The 24,207-nt window shown below is 35.8% G+C and overlaps 1 protein-coding gene across 4 annotated transcripts in view; it reads left to right on the top strand.

Moving 5' to 3' along the window:
• The window catches only part of pk (prickle), a 411,335-nt gene that overhangs the window by 363,857 nt on the left and 23,271 nt on the right, over positions 1 to 24,207 (top strand). For all 4 annotated transcript variants that reach the window (XM_073957487.1, XM_073957486.1, XM_073957485.1 and 1 more), the window contains one exon: positions 8,772 to 9,585. In XM_073957487.1, coding sequence (XP_073813588.1) covers positions 8,772 to 9,585 — 814 coding nt within the window. The remainder of the gene's footprint in view (positions 1 to 8,771; positions 9,586 to 24,207) is intronic.

The raw sequence follows: 24,207 nt of genomic DNA, 5'->3' as shown, positions 1-24,207 counted from the left end.
TCCTCGACTCCAGCAGTAAACTTAATTCCATATTTCAGAATTTAAGCTCGATGCGTGCACCACACCCAAAGTGTAACAAATTTAGTACCATTTAGTACTTCTTTACGCAATAAGTACGAATTTCCTAAACTACCTCAATCCTATACTCCAACGCTAATTCATTTCCAAGTTTCAAAATCAAATCCAAATAGTACCAAATTTAGTACCTTTTAAATACGAATTTCCAAAAATACCTCCATATCTCAATCCCACACTCCAACAGTAATATATATTCCAAATGGGAGGATTTCAATTCCATCCGTTCTCCAAAACCAAAGTCGTACCAAATTTAGAACCATTAAGTTCTTTTGGTACACATAAGTACGAATTTCCAAAACCATCTTTATATCTCAATCCTAGACTTCAACAGTAATATTAATTCCACATTTCAGGTTTCCAGCTCTATCCCTTCACCCCAAATCCAAGTTGTACCAAATTTAGTACCAGTTAGTACTTTTCGTACACATAAGTACGAATTTTCAAAGCTGTCTCCATAAATCAATTCCACACTACAACAATACTCATACTCCAATTTTCAGGATTCTAGCCCTGTCCGTTCACCCTAATCCAAATTATACCAAAGGTAGTACTATTTAGTCCTTTTAGTACACTTAAGTACGAATATCCAAAACTACCTCAATCCTATACTCCAACAATAATCTTAATTCCAAATGCCAGAATTCCAGCTCTATCCGTTCTCTAAAATCCAAATTGTACCAAATTTAGAATCATTTAGAACTCTTCGGTACATTAGTATGGTAACTCAAAAGCACTTCCATACCTCCATTCTCCACTCCAACAGTAATCTTAATTCCAAAGTTCAGGATTCTACCTCCATCCATTCACCCAAATCCAAATTGTACCAGATTTAGTACCGTTTAGTACTTTTCGTACACTTCCATACCTCAATCCTACACTTCAACTGTAATCCTAATTCCAAATTTCAGGATGCTACCACAATCCATTCACCCAAATCCGAATTTCCAATACTCGAATTTTCCATACTCGAACAATAATCACTATTCCAAATTTCACTTTTCTAGCTCTTTCCGTTCACCAGAAATCACATTGTACCAAATTTAGTAACATTTAGTATTTTTCATACGAATTTCCAAAACCACCTCCATATTTCAATCCTAAACTTCACCATCCACCATCCAACAGTAATCTTAATTCCAAATTTCAGGATTCTACCTCCATCCGTTCGCCCAAATCAACACTTCCATATCTCAATCCTACACTTCAACTGTAATCCTAATTCCAAATTTCAGGATTCCTCCTATTTCCGTTCACCCAAATCCAAATTGTACCAAATTTAGTACCGTTTAGTATTTTTCGTACCCATAAGTACGAATTACCAAAACTACCTCAATCCTATACTCCAACAATAATCATTATTCCAAATTTCAGGATTCCACCTCTATCCATTCATCCAAATCCAAATTGTACCAAATTTAGTACACATTAGTAATTTTCATACACATATGTAAGTACGAATTTCGAAAGCTACCTCAATATCTCAATCCTACACTTCAACAGTAACCCTAATTCCACATTTCAGGTTTGCATCTCTAACGTTTACTTAAATCCAAATTGTACCAAATTTAGTACCATTTAGTTCTTTTCGTACACATAAGTACGAATTTACAAAACTACCTCCATATCTCAATATTACAACATTTTAATTCCAAATTTCAGGTTTCCAGCTCTATCCGTACATCCAAATTCAAATTGTACCTAATTTGGTACCATTTAGTGCGTTTCGTACACATAAGTACGAACTTCCAAAACCACCCTCATATCTTAATCCTACGTTTCAACATATATCTTAATTCCAAATTTCAAGTTTCCACCTCTATCGATTCACACAAATCAAAATTGTACTTAATTTAGTACCATTTAGTACTTTTCGTACACATGATTACGAATTTCCCAAACCATATCCTTTTATATACACCACTTCCCAACCTTGATTCCCATACCAAATTCCACGATTCTAGCTATATCCGTTCAAAATATACAATTGGTACTGAATTTGGTAACATTTAGTACACTTAGAGGTCGAATTTCCAAAAACCCTTTGGTACATCTTTCTAACTCTCCATTAGTGACCCTCATTCCAAATTTCAGAATTCTAGCTCTTCCCGTTTGCCTAATACTAAGGGTACCATATTTGGTACCTTTTAGTACTTTTCGTACCCTTCTAGTTCGAATTTCCAAAAACCCAGCCTTATCTCACGCCTACACACCAACAACAACCCACACTCAAAATTTCAAGCTTCTAGCTTCAGCCGTTTCGTCTGGGCGATGATCTGTCAGTCACTCACTCACTCACTTATCACTAAGCTCTTTTATATATATCTCGATCCGATCTGATCAGATTTTATACTTTACCCCTATTTTAATTGCAGAAATTGAATAAATTGGACGTTACATAATTAGTAACATCTAAATTAACATAACGTATGGCTTCTAAACCTGTTCAGTTTAGTTAAATACGCTTAAGATAAACCAAAAATACAAAAAAATCGATTATATTATGTTCACAGACAGCACACGCCTATCGCAATTTTACATCTAAAAAACATCATCGTGAACACTGTAACAAATATCTATCTTAAATGTACCGTTTTAATTAAAGAATTTAAAGAACTTGCCAAGATAGGATGAATGACCAGAGTAGATCTTCCTTGGATCCCAGATCATATAGGACTTATTGATAACGAAAGTTCATTAGAGAACTCCCAAAAGCGTCAGTCGCAACACCAATGCAGTTGTTATCAATCACAAGCAGATATAAATTTAAAGGGACAAGACTGAACATGTACCGTACAAAATTGACTGACAAAACTAATTGCGGTGCTAACCAGTCACTGGTCTAATGATAACCATGACGTTTGAAGTTTCTCAATCCATCAAGCTGGTTATAGTTGTCAACATATTATAACGGTGTGGTTTCAAAGCGGTATATTAGACATTCTAATTGAGGCTGTGTAGGTTAGGCATCACGTAAACCAAACAAACAAACACCTATTATTTTGTGGTAGTTAGTGGTCAGAATCTGGACACCATAGTCATCATACATCCGCATACGTTAGATATATACCCAGCAAAATTTGAAGGAAGGGGTTCCATGCGATGACGTGATTTCATGGCATCTTTTGCATTGGTTCAAACGAAGTCGTGAAAGATCCGACCTTTTCATTAGCATTTGAACCAATGCAAAGGAAGTCGTGAAAGATCGGATCTTTTCATCAGCATTTGAACCCATGCAAAGGAAGTCGTGAAAGATCCGATCTTTTCATCAGCATTTGAACCCATTTCATCGATCCAATAGAGATGAATTTTGTATTTTTATTTATACACACTTTTCTAAATATATAAGATTAATTATTTACAATAGGCTTGATGTTGTCGGCGACTCGAAATCACAACCAACGTTGTTAAAACTCTCGTCGTAATGATAATGTCATTGCAAAGGGTTGGTGAAAATGACATGCCAAAGCATTGGTGGAAATGACATGCCAAATCAGAAAATGAAATGAAAATGACATGTCAAAGCATTGGTTAAAATGACATTCTTAGGATCCGAAAAAGAACGTCATCTTTTGGGGTCCACGTTCATATAAAATTCATCGATGAAGATGCTAAAAAGATGACATGCCAGATCACTTGCACCCATGATTGAATGACATCTTTGGCATCGAACATTTTGCTGGGTATGTATGTCGTCTGAAAGGTAGAGATTAAACCGTTCCCGAGATTTTACACCGCCTCACAGTGCGAAATATGGGAAGTTTAGTGGAACTTTAAGGGATTTTGGAAGTACATTCAATTAATTAAATTTTAATTGAATTCGTTAGCTAAGTACTCCACTGCAAATGGCCCATACTCAGTTTGGCGATTTACTCCGCTAAACGACTTAAAAATGCACTTAAAGTTGCACTTTCGTTTCATAATTTTTTTTTCTAAAAAATATAATTTGGATTCATTAAAAAAATAGCGCGGCGCGGACAAATGGTAGGTCAGTATGCCATGTTTTATTTTTCTTAATATTTTACAAAACTATTATAATATTTTACTCTTAAAAACAATGCAAAATATCTGCAATTTTAATCGGAAAGAAGTGATTTTTTGAGTTTTTCAAAATAATTTTTTTTATTTTCCGTGGATATTTCAAAAGTGATTCCCGTACATTCACGTTTTAAGATATATATGATCTGAAAGATTGGGGTCTCCTCTGTTCGCAAAGCCATAAAACAGCTGCGGTAACGTGCGGTCTTCGGAGAAATTCAAGTTTTTTAAAATGACTTCGGAAACTTCATTTAATTGCATTTTCGAAAGTGGAAGGTAAATGCGGCGATGAACGCCGTTGTTGACTGTGTTTTGAAGAAATGGACTCACTAATATTAATAAATGATGATTTCTGTTAAATTAAGAATCCTCTCGCAATTTTTAATAGTTTTGACCTGTAAATGTTTGTGATTTATATATAGTGCAAGATTTTCGGATGCTGTGGTACAAGTACCAATATACGTTAAAAATTGTAATGCAGTTCCAACCTGACCTTGATCTGAGAGACATTATTAATAAAATTAATGGTACAGACCTGCTAAATAGACCAATAAACATTATAGCTACAAATGAAAACAAAAAATTATTGACATTTACTCCTTAATGGATGTGTAGGGTTGTGGGGCTTCACCCAGAAGTGGACCTATGTTGACAGATTTTATGTGAGGAGGATTTTTATTCGCTAACATCTTAAAATTTATATTTCATCAAAATCTGTTACAATTTTTGTCTTCAACATTTAAAATACCTAATATGAGGGAACCCGTCATATGGGGGCTATACCAAAAACGCGTACCTATGATGTTAATATTTCGCACAGAGGTTTTCTATCTACGAAGAACATAAAATGCCAAAATACAACCAAATACGTTGGAAAATGTGTTTGTAACATTTAAAGTATGTCCCATCGACCGGTACCGTTCAATGGGGTCTATACCAAAACGCGAACCTATATTGAAAATATTTTGTACATAAGTTTTCTATCCGCTGAAAACTCAATATACCAATTTGCAGCAAAATCGATTGAAAAATGAATGTAAAACGTAAAAACGACTGCCGCGGGCCTATGTGGCCCAATTTGAGTCCCACAATATCCACTAATATAGGAAACATTTTTGCAAAATTGTAGGAATCTACGCCCTTTACTTTAAAAATTATTAGTAAAGTTCCGCTAAAGTACTCATATTTCGCACTGTGCGCCTTGGAGAAATCCTTGTTTCATTCATCGGCTCCTCGACTTCTTATTTCTGAATTTCGCAAGCGACTGGCTCCCACACATATAGTTGATTATCCAGCGTTTCAAATACGGCTGTAGGCAAGTCTTCTCTTCTCTATATCCTCGAACTGCTTTGCATGATATCGGAGGCCTTAGATAGGTCAAGAGACACCATAACTGTTCGGCCGTATTTCCTGTTCTTGTTCTGTCCTCGACTGATATGTGTTGATATGGAGTGTACTGCACTTTTCTTTATGTGCATTTTCCGGAATCTAACTTTTCAGGCTTCAGGTACGATATGGACCCGACAATAGGACCCGACGTCAAGATATTAGAATCTTCCGTACAAATAACGATATATTCCGTCTGGAGGGTGTGGAATTTCAGAAAGGTAGAGAGTAAACTGTTCCCAAGACATCACCGCCGTGGGGAAATCCTGATACATTTTACGGGATTTCGAATTGATATTTCTGAATTTTCTCAAAAAACCGAAGCCCACACACATACATAGTTGAATATCCAATGTTTGAAACACGGCAGGAAAAAAGTCCGTCTATCCTCGAAGAGTATGGCATAGTATCGAAGGTTTTCGATAGGTCATGAGCCACCATAACTATTCGTTCGCACGGTCTGTTCTAATTCAGTCCTCGACTGATATGTGTAGATATGGCGTGTAAAGCTGTTGTGGTTCTGCGAATTTGCAGTAATATATGCTGATGTTGGTCAAGTGGGAAACTGCTTCTCATCATAGGGAGAAGTAGTGCCTCTAGAAAAGAGGGGGATCGGTCGGTACGATTTTAGATATTTTTAATAGTACGATTTTAGATATTTATAAATTTATCGATCAAATTGGCTGAATTTTGAGGTGCAGGGTTCCCAGTTGACAAAAAACTTTCCCGATAAAAACTATGGACATAGGTCCACGCTTTGATATAGACCCCATATAATGGTATCTCCCAATTTTTGGTATTTTGAAGATTTTACCTAAGTTTCTCTACCAAATTGGCTGAATTTTTGCATTGAGGGTTCCTAATGGATATTTGGTATTTAGTCTTCGCCAAGGCTGCGAAATATTCCTACAAAGAATTGTTGGTATAGGTCCATGGAACGGTACCAAGCGATCCGAAATGACTGAAATTTGGTGTTCAGTCTTAATATATTTTTGTGCACTTTTTGAATACATCAAAATTTTGTGTTTGAATGAGAGAATTTTCCATTAATGGTCAAAACGACCCATTTTTTGTAAAAATCGAAATTTCGATTTTGACTGTTTGCCATTTTTTTTTAACTGACATTTTTAAAAATCCCTCGTTTAAGGACAGGATTATTAGGTACTTAATGAATTAATGAATTTGCGTTTCGAATGACGTCTGCAACATCGCTCATCGTAAATTCTGGTGGTACCTCATCAACTGGGAGAGCTCTTATACGGCGTAGCACACTTTTCTTAGCTCTATCACTATCGGCGTGCTCTATAAATTGCCGGCTAACGCCATTAATTCATCCTTCTTTCCCGAATTCGAGAGTGATTTAATAATTGTCCACAATTTACTTATTATTAACAGAAATCATGATAGGCAGGTGGTCTCACCCAAGGATGCTTGACGGGTTGCCAGGACACATTAGTGATAACTGTATCAGACCGGATGCAACAATGGTGATGTATGTGTCAATCTCCTCTTATCCTAAGATCGGGCAGCGCTGTAGCCCTCTGGAAGTTGAATTCGGAGAAATACCGACTATTTGAGTAGATAAGCGTGATAATAGAAAACATTCCAAAACAAAAGCATCCAATTTTACTCCCGACAAATTTAAAAATTAGTTTAATTAAACGACATCGTTTTTACCACATATTTGTGGCAGACAAGTAGCGGATATTTTGCTATTTTTTGAAAAACAAATGGAAAATAAGTTCGAATTGCATTGTAACTAATTTCATTTATCCTGTTATCATTAAACGAATGTATTGTTCACCAGTCCACACCTGAGTTCGAAACCAATTAAAATGGTTAAATTTCAATTTGCGGTTATTTCATTGTGGAATTCCTGTGTTGTGATTTCACAACATTGTTGTTGCTATTTCGCTATGGTTTGTCAATTTTCGTTTTTATTTCGGACTTTCTATGCAGCATGCTGACAAAACTGAATAAAAACAAAAAAGTCTGCTTTTCCGAACTTAATTGTTTTTGTAGCCACAACAAAAACCGCCTGTAACAATATTGACACATCAAAATGTTCGGCGAACTAGAAAAACAAACGCTTATATGTACCTACTTACTTCGTACTGCAATTGTTTATACAGACCACCGCCAAAAATACTTCGAGCTACTCTAACAGTGTGGGCATGTCTGCCCATTATTGGCGGAAAACGAGATCCTTGTCCATGGGCAGAGGGAAACAGACAATAAACAATACCAACTCCCATAGATTATTATAACTAAGGGAATTGACAATAAGCAAAAGTGGACGCCCCTGTGAATTGCATGTTTCCCCGAACAGAGAATTGCCTTTGTATTGGCAACATTGTTTGATATGGGAGTTTAAAATGCATGCAAATAATTGTAAAAGGTGGGTTGGTTCCACACTGTCAAAATGTTTCTAAATTACCCACAGTTAAAGTAGCATAGGGATTTGCCATTGTTGTATTTGCGCTATTGAAAAGAATAATTATTTCATATTTAATGGATGTACTGATACGACTTATAGTAAATACCAAAAATAATTTTCCTAGCCTGTTCATGTCCTCTATTCGTTTTAACTTTTTTAAATATGTTACACAAAAAATAAAGTGTTTATTAAAGTATGTAGTCATTAGGGACGGAAGAATGTTCAAAATCAAAATCCTTAGCAAAAACCTACTTCATTAAAGAAACTTCCAATATAAATTAACATTCATAGAATCGTCTTTACCATACCATTCATTCCCTTAATATATTCCGCTTAGTGTTTTATTTTCTTTAAACTTTAATCGAAATATTCTCATGAGGGAACAGGTGCAGCAAATCTTCAAATTGTTTTGAAAATAATAAAATTTAATATTCATAAGGACGTCGTTGTAATAAATCATTTCTTACTCTCTATTAGTACGAAGCACATACACACATTTTATCCCTGCAATGCACTATCAGCTAAAACTATAAGTTGTTCCATAGATAGGAGCTAATCAAGTGCGCAAATTGGTTGTGGCTTACCAGAATGTCCAAGACAAAAGCTTAACAAAATGCTCACGTTTACAATTTAATTAACTTTCGATTTGTTATTGCCTAACCCTAAAATACTTGAACATTCTGTTAAGGCTCAAATAATTTTCCTTTCATATTGAGAATATTGCATAGTGCAGAGTTTTTATGAACATATCTGACCTTCATTAATCTTTTGTGTAGATTTTTTGTGCTCAACTTTAATTTATTTCGTTTTTCTCTTCGCATTTTTCTACTTACAGGCCAATCAGTCGAACGCCGCTAACACAGGTGTCGTATCTGCAAAAAATACCAACATTACCGCGTCATTTTTCACCAAGTTCAGCGGCAGCAGCAGCAGGTTCTGGTGGTGGACCATCGGCAAGTTCAAACACACCACCACCATTACCCCCGTTGGGAAGCCTAAGACATCTAGGCCAAAGTAATGTTCCAACGTCCGCGAAAGCAGCATCAACGGGGCCAATGCCCAGTAGTTCGTCAGCTGGAGCTTTATTTAATCCTGCCGGCTTACCTACATCACCACTGCCAATGCAACGTCAATACCTTCAGCAGCAGCAACAGACACCTCATTTGCCACCATTACCACCACACCAGCAGCAGTTACATCCTCATCATCACCATCAGTATCTGCCACCACATCTGCAGACACATCATCAGCCACAGCAAACATCAACTTCATCACCACATCACCATCAACAGCAGCTCCAGCAACAACAACAACCATTACAGTACTCACCTGCGGCATCCGCATCGTCATCAATCTCTAAGTATTCTTCATCATCCCTCAAGCATCCGCCTCATCACCATCAACATCAACAACAGCAGCATACACAACAGCAGCAACAACAACATCCACACCAACAAACCCATCAGTTATCGCCGGCCATATCTTCACCATCACCGCCCTCTTTGCTGCATCACCCATCAGGTGGTTTTCATGCACCCTTTATGGTGGGACAACACCTAGATATCCAACGGCAATCACATTCTGATGATGATAGTGGTTGTGCTCTAGAAGAGTATACATGGGTACCACCGGGACTTCGACCGGATCAGGTAAGTTCGCAATGTGATTTGACCTCTCTTTGTAATCAATAGCACAGTTTGCTTTGCAACCTAGAAAATCTCTTGAGTCTTGGATATGATAATTATATTTGCCCTCCTGACACTATTTTTTTCTTCTCAGCAATCTGTCTATTCATCTTTCACATCGTCAACATCAGCATAACCTAGTTGGGATTAGAAATGGTTGCAGATTCTATGCAAATGAATGGTTGGACATAAATCAATTATTGCCGACCATAACAAGGTTTATTTTTTCATCTCTGCCAAGTCACAATAGAAAAAAGTAGTTCAATGAATATTGAAAATATGTTATTTGTGGGTCGTGGTTTGCTTGCAAATAGGTCAGGGTAATAACTTCATTCGTCTGCGTTCACTTTACTGATTATGGAAATCTAAATTTTGGTCATAACTGCGTTACAAAACATAACCAAACAAACACAATTAAACTTGTTGTAAAAGAAAAATCGAACATAGGTCGGTATCAGTCAGGCTTTATTTGTTGGAAAAAAGGTAACCCCTAATAAAGGGGACCACAAACTACAACAACAAGACTATTTTGGTTGAAAGTTCTTCAAGCTGTCAAGGTTTCTGGTTACTTTTTATACGATTAATTCACAATAATGACTTCCACCCTCAATACGTATGTATATTGCCTAACCCCTTAAAACAGTATGGACCTGCTTACGAAAAAAATATATCCTTTTTCACAACAATCCTCGAAAATGTTGAACGTTTCAGTTGTCCGACATAAACCTTCATGAAACTTGATGTACCTATGTACATTTTGAAGACATTTTACGACGTGCAAAGTTTCGGCCAAATCGGGTACTTTATTTGTAATTTATCGTGCTCATCAGTCGTTTTTGTTGGTGCCGGAGTGGCTGTATAAATGCATTGGTGCCTTAGGATGTATAGACTTGTCCCGAACATTTGCCGTAAAAATCAAAACGAAACTGTAATATAGTCCGTATTCGAACCCGATATACTATACCTGGAAGAAATATTGCGATGTGCAAAGTTTGGACCAGCTCGATTGCTCCCTTCGAAAGTTATCGTGGGCACCGCAAAATGTTTAACTTTTTCGGAGTGGACCGATATGATCTATCATGGGACTTCTATCAGGTTAGGATCAATTATTAAGAGGTTCAAAGATTGGGCCATATTGGTTGATTGGTTAGATAGTTATCGTGAACACCAACCAGAGAGTCAGACGGACGGACGGCCGGGACTAAATTGACCCCAAACTTCTCTAAAAGGATTTCGTCCAAACATGAACGAAACAGTTTTTTTGAGGAGGTATAACAATGATGCATCATAAAATGCAGCACATTATGACAAAAATGGTCAAGGTGCTCCGGAACCAACTTTAAATGGAATGTTCATAGATGAGAAAAATCAAAAACAAAAAATCGCCGGAGCGCTTTTTAAATAAATCGCGAACAAAGTTCACATTTTTAGGGTTCTTCAGGTTTTCACGATTTTACTTTGAAACCGCAAGTCCATTATATTATGGAGGGTATAAAAATATCAATACTTCGTAATAATATACTCCGCACAAAATTGACGAATTTCATTGAAATTTTGAGTATTTCTTTTTTAACGAAGGGAGGCATGTTATAGGTAACGTTAACTCAAATACATACAAAACATTTTTTATTTATTATTCATTTTTGAACTTATCGGGCAATTATATACGGAAGTATAGACTTCCCAAGGAATAACCTTACATCGTTAGATTGCTTCTGGATATTCAACCATGTGGACAACATGAAAACCGGAATTCAAAACACGATGTTTAACATCATGGAGAAGGTGCCAGATTCTGATTTGCTCAGTTCCTTCTTCCACATTACAGTGTAGTTGATTTGGAAGCTGCCTAATAATTTTAATCAGGATTTTACAAACAAAATTTAGGCTTATCTTTATATGCCCTCCACCATACTATAGAGGGTATATTAAGTTTTTCATTACGTTTGTAACTTCTCGAAATATTCATTTTAGACCCCGCAAACTAGATGGATGAATATTGTGAAATGACTTGTTTTGGGGGTCGAAAACGGCAAAGTGCTAAAATGGGGTTAAATAAATATTTTTCGGCTTATAATGCATTAATTAGTGGTGGACAATGTATGTATATTTATGGATTTTTTAAAAACCACAGGAATGACAGAAGTCCCGCGGAAATGTCATTTTTGTTCTGCATTTCTAACAATTTTTTTAGGTTGCCATGTTGTATTTGATGGCATGTTTAATAATTCTACAATAAATATATTAAATAATTAGCATAGATTGAATAATCTCAAATTTATATTGAAAATGTCAATGTTCCTTTTGTCATTACCGTGGTTAGAAAATACCCACGGTAATGAGCATACGGTAATGATGGAAACGTGTATATATTTTTGATCACCTTCAATTCTACAACATGTCAGCCCGTCTGTGAAAATCAATTCAGCGTTCGAAGAGATTCAAGTAGGTGGATACAATTTTGATTAAATCAATTGTAGGCACCTATATAAAAATGGGCTGTATATTGACACGTTTTGGTATAGCCCCCATACAAATAACGAGTGAAGCGTCGAAGTTTTAAGGAATTTTGAAGATATTTGTCCCATGTGACCACCGAATTGGTTGTAATCGAGTATTTTGTGTTTCCAGAGGCTAAAAAACATCTACCAAACATTTTTTTATAGGTCCACGTTTTAATATAGCCCCCATATAATGCGTCGCACCATTTTAAAGTATTTTGGTATTAGTTCCATTTGCCCACTGAATTGGTTGTAATTTGATATATTGTTTTTTCCAGAGACTAAAAAAATGTCTACCAAAACTTGTATATATGGGCCCACGTTTTGGTTAGCACCCATAAAAAGCACGCGTCACTTTAAGGATTCGTGAATGTATTAGTCCCGCTTGATGTAATTTGGCATTTTGTTTTTTTCGCAGGCTAAAAAATATTTCTACCAAAAATTGTTTATACAGGTCCGAGTTTTAGCCACATTGTGTATCCGAAATAGCTAAAATTGGTTCTTCGTTAATGGAATGAAAAACTTTTGCAGGGAAATGCAACAACATTCCTGCAGATAATTGTCGGCATAAATTCACGTTTTGATATAGCCCCCGTAGAAGGTACAAACATCCCGATTTTCGTACATTACCTAACCGATGATGCTGAAATTGCTTCCTATGATAATGTTTATACAGATCCACGTTTTGATATAGCCCCCATAGAACGTACCTCCAGAATTTTCGGTAGTTTGGTGGTTTTAGCCACATTATCTAACCGAATATAGCTATATTTTCCGACCAAATACCTCTAATATGCCATTTAGGGTTGCTAGTTTCCACAAAAATTTTAGACATATACTGTGGTATAACCCACATATAACGGTTCGTTCCGAAGGAAATTTATTTAATTTGGTATTGAAAGGTACAATGATACCTACCGTAGTGACTGTAACTTGGTATTTCGGATTTCAATTGGTAGAAAACCTCTACGTAGAAAATAATCAACTTAGATTCATATTTTGGTATACGCCTAATTTGAAAGTACATCCAACGTCTAAATGGAATGAACTGTAACATTGTATTACGCACTCTGAATAGGTAGAAGACATCGATGTCTCATTGGTAATAAACTTTGTTTACAAAAAAGTGATATCCTTCAGTTCTTCTAGCAATAAGCCTGGCCGTTGCGGAAGAGCTTAGTACTTTCATAAACGAAAGGAAACTAATTGCTCCATTTTAGTTCAATGCAACTCGTGGTGGAGGTTATAAAATGTTCGGCCAGGCCGAACATAACGCCGTTCTTACTTGTTAATTTTTGGTAGGGAAGTTTTTTTACTGTTGGAACTCGGAAATCTTAAATCACAACGTTTATGGAAAATATCGATTAAAACTATAAAATACTAGAAATAAAGAGGTTCAGCTTTATGGGTACCAGGTAGCAAAAACCTCTCCACGTAATGTATGTAGGTCACCTTTCCTGTGTATTTCTTTTTTTTTTTTTTTTTGGTCTATAAGTCGTTAGGCACGACGTTAGGACTCGGTGATAAATAGGAGTTCCCATCTCATTGAGCTAATAAGAATCGGGGTGCACTCATTGATATAAAAAAATCTCCCTACTTCATGCGGAAATATTCATGAGAAATATATGTATGCATGAAATCAAAAATTATCTCTATTATTAAAACAAATGCATACATTTAATAAAAAATAATTATTTAACAAATATTACTCATGCAGTGAAGTTTTAAAGTAACGCTTGTAACGAAAAAAATAATTTAAAACTCAGTGCAATTTATGGCCAACGGAATATCACCTAGCTTTAGCAATGTCATTCGTCATTGTTTACGATTACTTACTGACAGGCTGGCTACATAAAAGCACCTACGTAGCCAGTATTTTTGTGGACGATTGCATTGATTATGATGAAATATAATGCCACGAAGGGGAATAAATTCTCTGAAACACCCAATAAAATATCAAAATATCAATTACAGGATTTGTATCTACAAAGAAGACAGCTACACAAACCAAAAAAGTTGTATTTTATTTATTTAGTTCTATTTTTAAAAAGATTAAATACTCCCAACATTGCCATTGAGGCAGAACATATTTAGCACAATTGTGTGGGGTTGCAAACAAAACCCAAAAAAAAAAAAATCATCCTTGCTCTAACTACAGCTATGAATGAATGCCTCCTGATACATGAACTAAGTTCCCAGCCAGCCAGTTTCATTCAATCTCCCCGAAAAAAATAAAAATGATTGTAGCATAAATTATTGCCGTGAATTGTCCAATGCTGTAAAATAAATCTTCTGCAATCTTGTTTTTTTTTCGATGATGTTGTTTTAACTCCTTTTACTGACCGTCGATTTTTTTCTCGTTTATTTTTATTTTGTCTGGCACCACTACCATCAGCTGGGCAGCTGTGTTTGGGGATTTTTATTTTTGTTTTCTTTCCGTTTCGTTTTATTACCAACATCATGTCAGTCAAATTCGTTTGATATACCCTCATATAAAATATGGTTTTAGGCACTACTCTATGTTTTCATTTGAACAGTCAAAGGATTCATTCGTCGTCCGTTTATACCATCGTTGATTGTGACACACAAAGCACCAACAATATTTAATCAAATTTGTATGAATCATTTAAGCGAACAAAAAAAAACTGAACAATCAAATTAAACATTTAAACGAAATGAGTCTATGGTTCGTTAAAAGGCGCTTAAAAATGTAAAGTTTTTTTTTCGAATTTGGTAAATAAATTCTGAATGTTACAATGTAATTTGGTAAACTTAACAAGAAAGGTAATATATGAATCGATTGATTCACGGTATTGTTAAAAAGAACTTTAAAACTAAAGTAACTATTCAATTGCATTACTTTACGGTGCTGGTTTATTTTATAACTACTCGTGTAAAGCAGCTATATTAAAATTGATATATATGGGCAATATTTTTGAAAATTTAACATAGTTGAAGCCAAGGTTTAGCCTTTAATAACTCGCGAAATGGGGTTGAATACAAATTAAATGCTTTCGAATAAAATGAAATGTTTTTAGACTTGGCAAAAAATATTGGCCTTAAAAGTTAATTTGCGTGGAAGCAGTGGCTACATTTATGGTAAATAATGGGTAAAAATGGGTTGAAGCCACCGTGTCTTTTTTTGTTTTCTCTCGATTTGCGATTAAACCACACTTTTAACGATTTTCCCGTCAAAGTAAAAGTAGAAGGCAACTAAATAAGGATCATCTCACTGGTGTTAACCTTTTCAAAATTTGATCAGCGTCTACCATTAAATGATGCTGACATTTTGAAGCCAGATTTTAAGTGTTTTTTGAAATTTTCTTCTAATTTCGTTCCGCAAACAGTTTTGTCAAACAATCGCATATAGGATTGTAGAACTCGCGATTCTGAGTTATTTGATATATGTGTCGTGAATGTAGCCTACACAGCTTCACAGAAATCTGCATCCAAATACGAAAATTTTGTGCGAACATTTTTCTAAAAATAATATTTTTCGGGCCTAATTTTTACAATTGTCATTCGATTTACTTGCACTTGATTGCAAATTTTAGATTTTTGCGTTGCGGATCTAATAAATCTTTACTCGTGATGCAGCCGATGCTACATCTAAGCGTCCAAATTATATTTCGAAAAATATATACAAATTAAAAGATATGGTCTTGCTGTACATGAAAATCACATGCGGACAAAACTATTTTGATAATTACGCGATTTACACATATTTTAATAATGCATATAAGTTAAAGCGGTTTTTTGAACTCTGTTTCCGTTTAAGAAGTCTAATGATTTATTTCAATAACCCGATAACTTTCCTCAATGGGAAACCTTCTATGTGAACGTAGATAAAGCAAAATCCGCCCATTTTCTTGGTAGATTCAAGAAAAACAAAAGAAGTACCCTTATAGAATTTTTCCAATATTTTCAACTCTAGAATGCATGTGAAAACAATTATTCGAACCCAAAATTTGTTTTTTGTAACACAAATATGTGCTTATTTTGGCTATAATATCGTAACTACTATCCCGATGATTTAAAGTTTGGTCTCATTTGATTCCCCGTGGAGTTTTTATTTAAAACTGTTATTTTGTTGTAATTTTTGACGGGTAAGGTCCATTTACCTGTCAAAAATGCTGAGTAACTTTTTACAAATATTATGCAATCTACTTAATGACTTCACTTCGTGATAACTTTTTAGTGAAAATTACGCTCAATAAAATAATTAGCGTTTTTATAATCATTTTTTCTTAAAAGCAGAAGTAAAACCGCGACAACATTTGTCCGCAACAACTAAAAATCTGCTCGCGAGCGGATTTGTACTGGGGAATTTTTTCTTAACCTATGTACCAAAAATCGTTAATGTAGCGCGAAAAGAAAAAAATAAATTTTTTGGAAATGTAATATGAAATAATTGGCAACATTTCCCATATATAGTTGTAAAATTAATCAAGAGTCAAGGTAGTTGCTTCTTTTACCCAGACAATATACTGTTGGGGATGTCCAATTTTACCGAAGATGACCAAATCTCAAGAGGATAAAACCATTCGATATATGGGATATGATGAAGCGTGATTCAACATTGTTGTCTTGTTGCAAGAAGCGCTGAAGCCAACATCTCTAAATAATCTAGTATGTCAGAAATTATTAAATATGGACCAAAATAAGCGATATTTAAACTGTTTTCATGTTCAAATAAGGTAATCATAATTATAATGAATCTAAAATTTGCTAAAATGACGTGTTTTCTACCCTAATTAGTGTATTGTTGGTTGTATAGTTTCTAACTACATTTTGGGTGAATTTATGGTTATTTACCCATTTTTACCCAATTTACCCATGTTAATGGGTATTTGCCACTTGGGTGTTTCCCATTCCCATACCCAATTCTTAAATTTGTATTCATTTTTATACCCTACACCACTATGTGGGGAGGGTATTATAAGTTGGTTTTGCCCAAAAAGTTTGTAACGCATCGAAATAATGGTCGTAGACCCATACTTATATATATCAAAATGAATGTCTCGACGAGCTGAGTCGATCTGGCTATGTGTGTCCGTCCGTCAGTCCGTCCGTCCGTCTGTCCGTCTGTCCATCTGTCCATCTAATCCTTGTAATCACGCTACAGGTCGCAATTTTGATCGGATCGTCACGAAATTTTGGGTGTTGATGAGGGTCCCGGAGGGGAAGAAGCCTATTGATTTTGGTGATGGTCGGATAATATTCAGGGGTCGGAATGGACAAAAAACTTAAGTGGATAAAAAGACAACGTTTTTTTCCAAAGCGAATATCTCAGCTTCTATATGGGGTATACCAAAAGCAAGACCTGCCAATAAAAGTAGAAGATATCACATTTCTAATGATGTAAAGTAAGTTCACGTAGGTAATCAAACAACGAAGATATTACAATAGTCGCAAAAAACCCCAAATTTTCATTCCTGCGATTTTAATTATAAAGACGAATATCACAGCTTTGGTTGGGGACTTTCCAAAAGCAAAGCCTGACTATGAAAGTAGAAGATCCCATCTTTACAATGATGCAACGAAGTCGGCGTAGGTAACCAACTAACGGAGATATCGCAGTAGTCGGTAATACATTCCATTTTTCCATTTTTTTGGAAATCACGCTACAGGTCGCAATTTTGATCGGATCGTTACGAAATGTTGGGTGTTGATGAGGGTCCCGAGGGGGAAGAAGACTATTGATTTTGGTGATGGTCGGATAATAATTAGGGGTCGGAATGAGCAAAAAAGTTATTTGCAGAAGTGGATCTGGCTATGTGTGTCCGTCCGTCAGTCCGTCCGTCCGTCTGTCCGTCTGTCCGTCTGTCCATCTGTCCATCTAATCCTTGTAATCACGCTACAGGTCGCAATTTTGATCGGATCGTCACGAAATTTTGGGTGTTGATGAGGGTCCCGGAGGGGAAGAAGCCTATTGATTTTGGTGATGGTCGGATAATATTCAGGGGTCGGAATGGACAAAAAACTTAAGTGGATAAAAAGACAACGTTTTTTTCCAAAGCGAATATCTCAGCTTCTATATGGGGTATACCAAAAGCAAGACCTGCCAATAAAAGTAGAAGATATCACATTTCTAATGATGTAAAGTAAGTTCACGTAGGTAATCAAACAACGAAGATATTACAATAGTCGCAAAAAACCCCAAATTTTCATTCCTGCGATTTTAATTATAAAGACGAATATCACAGCTTTGGTTGGGGACTTTCCAAAAGCAAAGCCTGACTATGAAAGTAGAAGATCCCATCTTTACAATGATGCAACGAAGTCGGCGTAGGTAACCAACTAACGGAGATATCGCAGTACTCGGTAATACATTCCATTTTTCCATTTTTTTGGAAATCACGCTACAGGTCGCAATTTTGATCGGATCGTTACGAAATGTTGGGTGTTGATGAGGGTCCCGAGGGGGAAGAAGACTATTGATTTTGGTGATGGTCGGATAATAATTAGGGGTCGGAATGAGCAAAAAAGTTATTTGCAGAAAAAGTCTACATTTTATTCCAAAGCAAATATCTCACCGTCTAAAAGGGGTATATAAAAAGCAATGAAAGTAGAAAATATCACCTTTGAAACGGTGTAACGTAGGTTGTCGTAGGTGGTCACACAACGAAGATATCGCAATAGTCGCTAATAGAACCCAACTTTTAATTTTTGCGATTTTAATAATAATGACGGATGTCACACCTTTGGTTGGGGCCTTCTAAAAGCAAAGCCTGACTAAGAAAGTAGAAAATTCCATCTTTAAAATTATGCAAATTAGGTTGGCGTAGGTGGTCGAATAATAGAGATATCGCAATAGTCGATAATGCATCCCTTTTTTCCACTTTTTATTTTTTTTATAAAACTAAATATTAAATTATAAAACTAAATATTAATATTAAAACTTTTATTTATATTATAAAACTAAATATTAATTATTTTGGTTCAGTTCGCCTCCGTAAAAGAAATGTTTTCGAGTGAAAAGATTATGCACAGGGGTAGTGGTGTAGGGTATCACATAGTCGGCCCCGTACCGACTATAGCCTTTTCTCACTTGTTTTTTTATACCCTCCACCATAGTATGGAGGGTATATTAAGTTTGTTTTTCCGTTTGTAACGCATTGAAATACTCATTTGCGACCCTATAAAGTATATATATTCTTGATCAGGGTAAAATTCTATGTCGATCTGAGCACGTCCGTCCGTCCGTCCGTCCGTCCGTCCGTCTGTGGTAATCACTCTAGCATCCACAAAAATAGAGATAGGACGCTGAAATTTTGGGAAAATGTGTCTTTTGTTTGCAGGCAGGTCAAGTTCGATGATGGGCTATATCGGTCCACGTTTTGGTATAGCCCCCATATAACGGTACCCCCCGATTTACGGTATTTTGACGTTTTTAGCTACATTTTCAGACCGATTTGGCTATAATTTGACATTTAGGGTTCCTAAGTGACAACAAACATATATAACAAAACTTGTGGACATAGGTCCACGTTTTGGTATAGCCCCCATATAACGGTACCCCCCGATTTGCGGTATTTTGACGTTTTTAGCTACATTTTTAGACCGATTTAGCTATAATTTGAAATTTAGGGTTCTTAAGTATCAATAAACTTATATAACAAAAGTTGTGGACATAGGTCCACGTTTTGGTATAGCCCCCATAAAACGGTACCCCCCGATATACGGTATTTTGACGTTTTTAGCTACATTATCAGAGCGATGTAGCTATAATTTGACATTTAGGGTTCTTAAGTGTTAATAAACTTATAAATTAGAAGTTGTGGACATAGGTCCACGTTTTGGTATAGCCCCCATATAACGGTACCCCCCCCGATTTGCGGTATTTTGACGTTTTTAGCTACATTTTCAGACCGATGTAGCTATAATTTGACATTTGGGGTTCTTAAAAGTCAATAAACTTATATAACAAAAGTTGTGTACATAGGTCCACGTATTGGTATAGCCCCCATATAACGGTACCCCGATATACGGTATTTTGACGTTTTTAGCTACATTATCAGACCGATGTAGCTATAATTTGACATTTGGGGTTCTTAAAAGTCAATAAACTTATATAACAAAAGTTGTGGACATAGGACCACGTATTGGTATAGCCCCCATATAACGGTACCCCCCGATTTACGGTATTTTGACGGGTTTAGCTACGTTTTCAGACCGATATAGCTATAATTTGACATTTAGGGTTCTTAAAAGTCAATAAACTTATATAACAAAAGTTGTGGACATAGGTCCACGTATTGGTATAGCCCCCATATAACGGTACCCCCCGATTTACGGTATTTTGACGGGTTTAGCTACATTTCAGACCGATTTAGCTATAATTTGACATTTGAAGTTCTTAGATGTCAATAAACTTATGTGACAAAACTTGTGGACATAGGTGCACGTTTTGGTATAGCCCCCATATAACGGTAGCCCCCGATTTACGGTATTTTGACGTTTTTAGCTACATTTTCAGACCGATATAGCTATAATTTGACATTCTTAAGTGTAACTAAACTTATATAACAAAAGCTGTGGGCCTAGGTCTAAGTTTTGGTATAGCCCCCATATAACGGTACCCCCGATTTACGGCATTTTGACGTTTTTATCTACATTTTCAGACCGATTTAGCTATCAATTGACATTTAGGGTTCTTTAATGTCAATAAACTTATATAACTAGTGGATATAGGTCCATGTTTTGGAATAGCCCCCATATAACGTTACCGCCCGATTTCAGGTATTTTGAGAATTTTACCAACAAGTTTTAACCGAATTATCTGTAATTTGAACATTTGACATTTGAAATTTTTAGTGGTCACCACACCTCTCCACCAAAAATTGTCAAGAAAGCCCCCATATAACGGTACCTCCCGATTTTCAGTAATTTGATTTTAGCTACAATATTAAACCGAACAAGCAGTAATTTGACATTTGAAGTTCTTAGTGGTCACAACACCTCTCCATCAAAAATTGTCAACATAGGTCCATGTTCGGATATAGCTCCCATGTAACGGTACCTCCCAATTTTCAGTAATTTGGCAATTTTAGCTACAATTTTTAACAGAACTAACTTTAATTTGACATTTGAAGGTTGTAGTGGTCACCACACATCTGCATCAATAATTTTCAACCTAGCCCCAATATAACGATACTTCCCTATTTTCTGTACTTTGAGGATTTTACTTAAAATGTTTAACCGAACGCAGGTCCATGTTTTTGTATAGCCCCAAAACAAACCTCCCGATTTTCCGTACCTTAGCTTTATTTTTTGGACGAACTTTCTGTAATTTGAAATTTAAAAGTCAACAAAAATTCTGCAACAAAAATTGTTCATTTAAGTTCACATTTTCGTATAGCATTAACTAGCTGTTAATGACATTTGAAGTTCCCACGTTATGTACCGATTTTCGATATTTTGAGGATTCTAGCTAAATTTTTTAACCGAATTAGGAGTTATTTGACATTAAAGGCTCCCATCAAAAACTGTCAACATTGGCCCATGTTTTATTATAACCCCTATATAACAGTACCTCCCAATTTCTAGCCCACCAAAAATTGTCAACAGTTACATATAGGAACCATAAAAAAGGGCCTCCCGAATGAAGCATTTTATGTACATTATCTGACATTTTAACGTACTCACTTAAAGTTGGGGACAGGAATGAATATTTTATGGTGGAGGGTATGAAAAGTTCGGCCCGGCCGAACTTAATGCTTTTTTACTTGTTGTATTTATGTTAGTGTCATACTGGAATTCTGTAACTCATTCGTAGAATTACTGACAAAAATCGTTAAAATTTCATTCATAATTTTGCGTTTTAATTGTACCGATTTTTGACGGTAACTCAAAAAATGAGTTACAGAATTCCACTACTGATAAAAACTTGCTTTAACTTCATAGAATTTGTATGGCCTTTGTGTTATAGTAAAAAATGTGCCTCATCGAATTAAAGGGGTAGATTTAGCTATGTCAGATCATCTGTTTGAATGGTGCGCATGAAATCTCTAGAAGATATATAGGTCTCGACTTCGTCAAAACTTTTATTTGTAACAGAAGCTTTACTCGGAGGGCTTTGATCCAATGTGTTCATAGAACTCGTTAAAAAAACGTCCATAATGTTCTAAGTTTTCTTTCTGTAACGTATGTACAATGTACACAATTTGCGGTTCGGAAGTTTTCTGACCACTGGGAAATTATAGCTAATTCAGCAGAAAATGCAGGGAAAATTAGAATGTCATTTTTAGTGGGTGGACGAAGGCTAAGATTGGTAACTAGTATTTATACCACAAATCATTCGAAAATTTGACATTCGAATTATTTTTTTATTTTAGTGCCAGTTATTTAATTCCAAACTTTTCCTATAGTCCGACTTATGGCAACCCTATTTTTCAATGCTTTATTACAAATGCTATGCCAGCTTTTTTCCACCGTTATTAGTATCTGCCCTTCTGTATCAGAAGATTTTTTGATCATCAATATTTGCCAACGGAAGCTTTGACAAGTTGATTCATTGTGGTGGCTGTCTATAAAAATTTATGACGATCGGTGAACGATAACACATGCCCCCTGACAGATCTTTATTTCCATACTACTTTGTGTGGAGGCCAAAGTCGAATTTTCAGAAAATCACTCTACAGGCCAACTATTATTTTTCAATCCATGAACAAAATTTCCCAGTTCATTGTTGGGACTAAAAACCGAATCCTACAAAAATATATGAAAATTGGTCAAGAATTTTATATTGCTTCAAAATGTATATTTATTTGGCCAATTTCAGGTAATTTGTCCTATCTCAATTTTTGTGGATTCTAAAATGATTACCACAGACGTTTTGAGCGTCGGACTTGCATAAAAAAACAAAAAGTTCAAGCACAAAAAATTGCATAACTCATCTCTTTTTCAACCGATATCATTAGTTTTTCCATTTAGGAAAGCTAACTAAATTTCCTTCTTGTTCAATGTAAATAATTAATCAATGGTATCTTCTACGCAGTCTAGAGCACGAGGAAAAGCATTTTCCTGTCTTTAATGCATTTTTTCACACTTAAAGCACTATTACATAGCCGAGGCCAATAGCCTGGTGTTTTAGACTCTGTTAAAATTTTCATTCTAGGTCGCTCACGTTTTTTTCCGTTCTTTTTTTCTTTTGGAAATACGCTTCTCCTCTCTCCACTTCTCTCAACATTTCTTATTGAGGTTTCGTTTTGTTATTGACTGCAGTGTTGTCCACGAACTTTTCTTCAGTACCACTGATTTTTAGGCGGTTCTGGTACCTACCCAGCAAAAATTCGGATCCATTAGTCATTACGTAACCCATTACAAAGTAATGTATACAAGCTTCTTTTCCGATTACAAGTAATCTGAAAAGTAATGGGATACTTCTTAAAAAAATTACAAGGCAAACCTATTTACTTTGCTCCTCACTAAGTGGTGGCACAATGAGTGTGTGTCCGACTATAAATTCTAGGGTTGTGTGTTCAACGCTCACTGTCGGCACGCGAGTTTTTTTAATTAAAAAATAACAGTTCGTGGTGCACATGTGCACTGTACATATAAGTTCTTAAGCAACCCTTAATGTTCGTGTGCGTGGCACAGGGTGTAGTGTCTTTGGCTAGAAATCACAGGGTTCGTGTGTTCAACTCGCACAACGAGCGAAATAAAATTAAGTAAAATAAAAGTAAGAAGTGTGATGAAATTAAAAAAAAATCTCTACATCAACTGTTTAAAAATAGAATTTTTTTCAACTTACTTTTCAACTTCTAGTGGCCACAGAATAACTAGTTATTCTAGTGGTCATAAAATAACTACAAACTGAGTGCGACATGCCCTTGTAAAAATAATTGGGAAGAAAGGGGGTTTGCGAGTAGTTACGGCTGCCAAAAGTCCCTTACAAAACCCATGATTTTGGGAGGACTTTTTTTGCTGGGTAAGTATATATTTTATTGCATTTTAAAGAGAGTGAGATATTTTTTGCCACTGCTCTTTCAAATTAACAGGGCAAAACGTGCCAACTTCCAGCATAGGGATAAAATGATCTGAGTACACTAATGCTATCTCTTGTGTTTGCAGCTACCGTCTT

The sequence above is a fragment of the Musca autumnalis genome, unplaced genomic scaffold (genome assembly GCF_047663935.1).
Source record: "Musca autumnalis isolate F117 unplaced genomic scaffold, ASM4766393v1 scaffold_5, whole genome shotgun sequence".
In the NCBI taxonomy this organism is placed as follows: domain Eukaryota; kingdom Metazoa; phylum Arthropoda; class Insecta; order Diptera; family Muscidae; genus Musca; species Musca autumnalis.
This window is presented reverse-complemented; position numbering and strand designations above follow the sequence as displayed.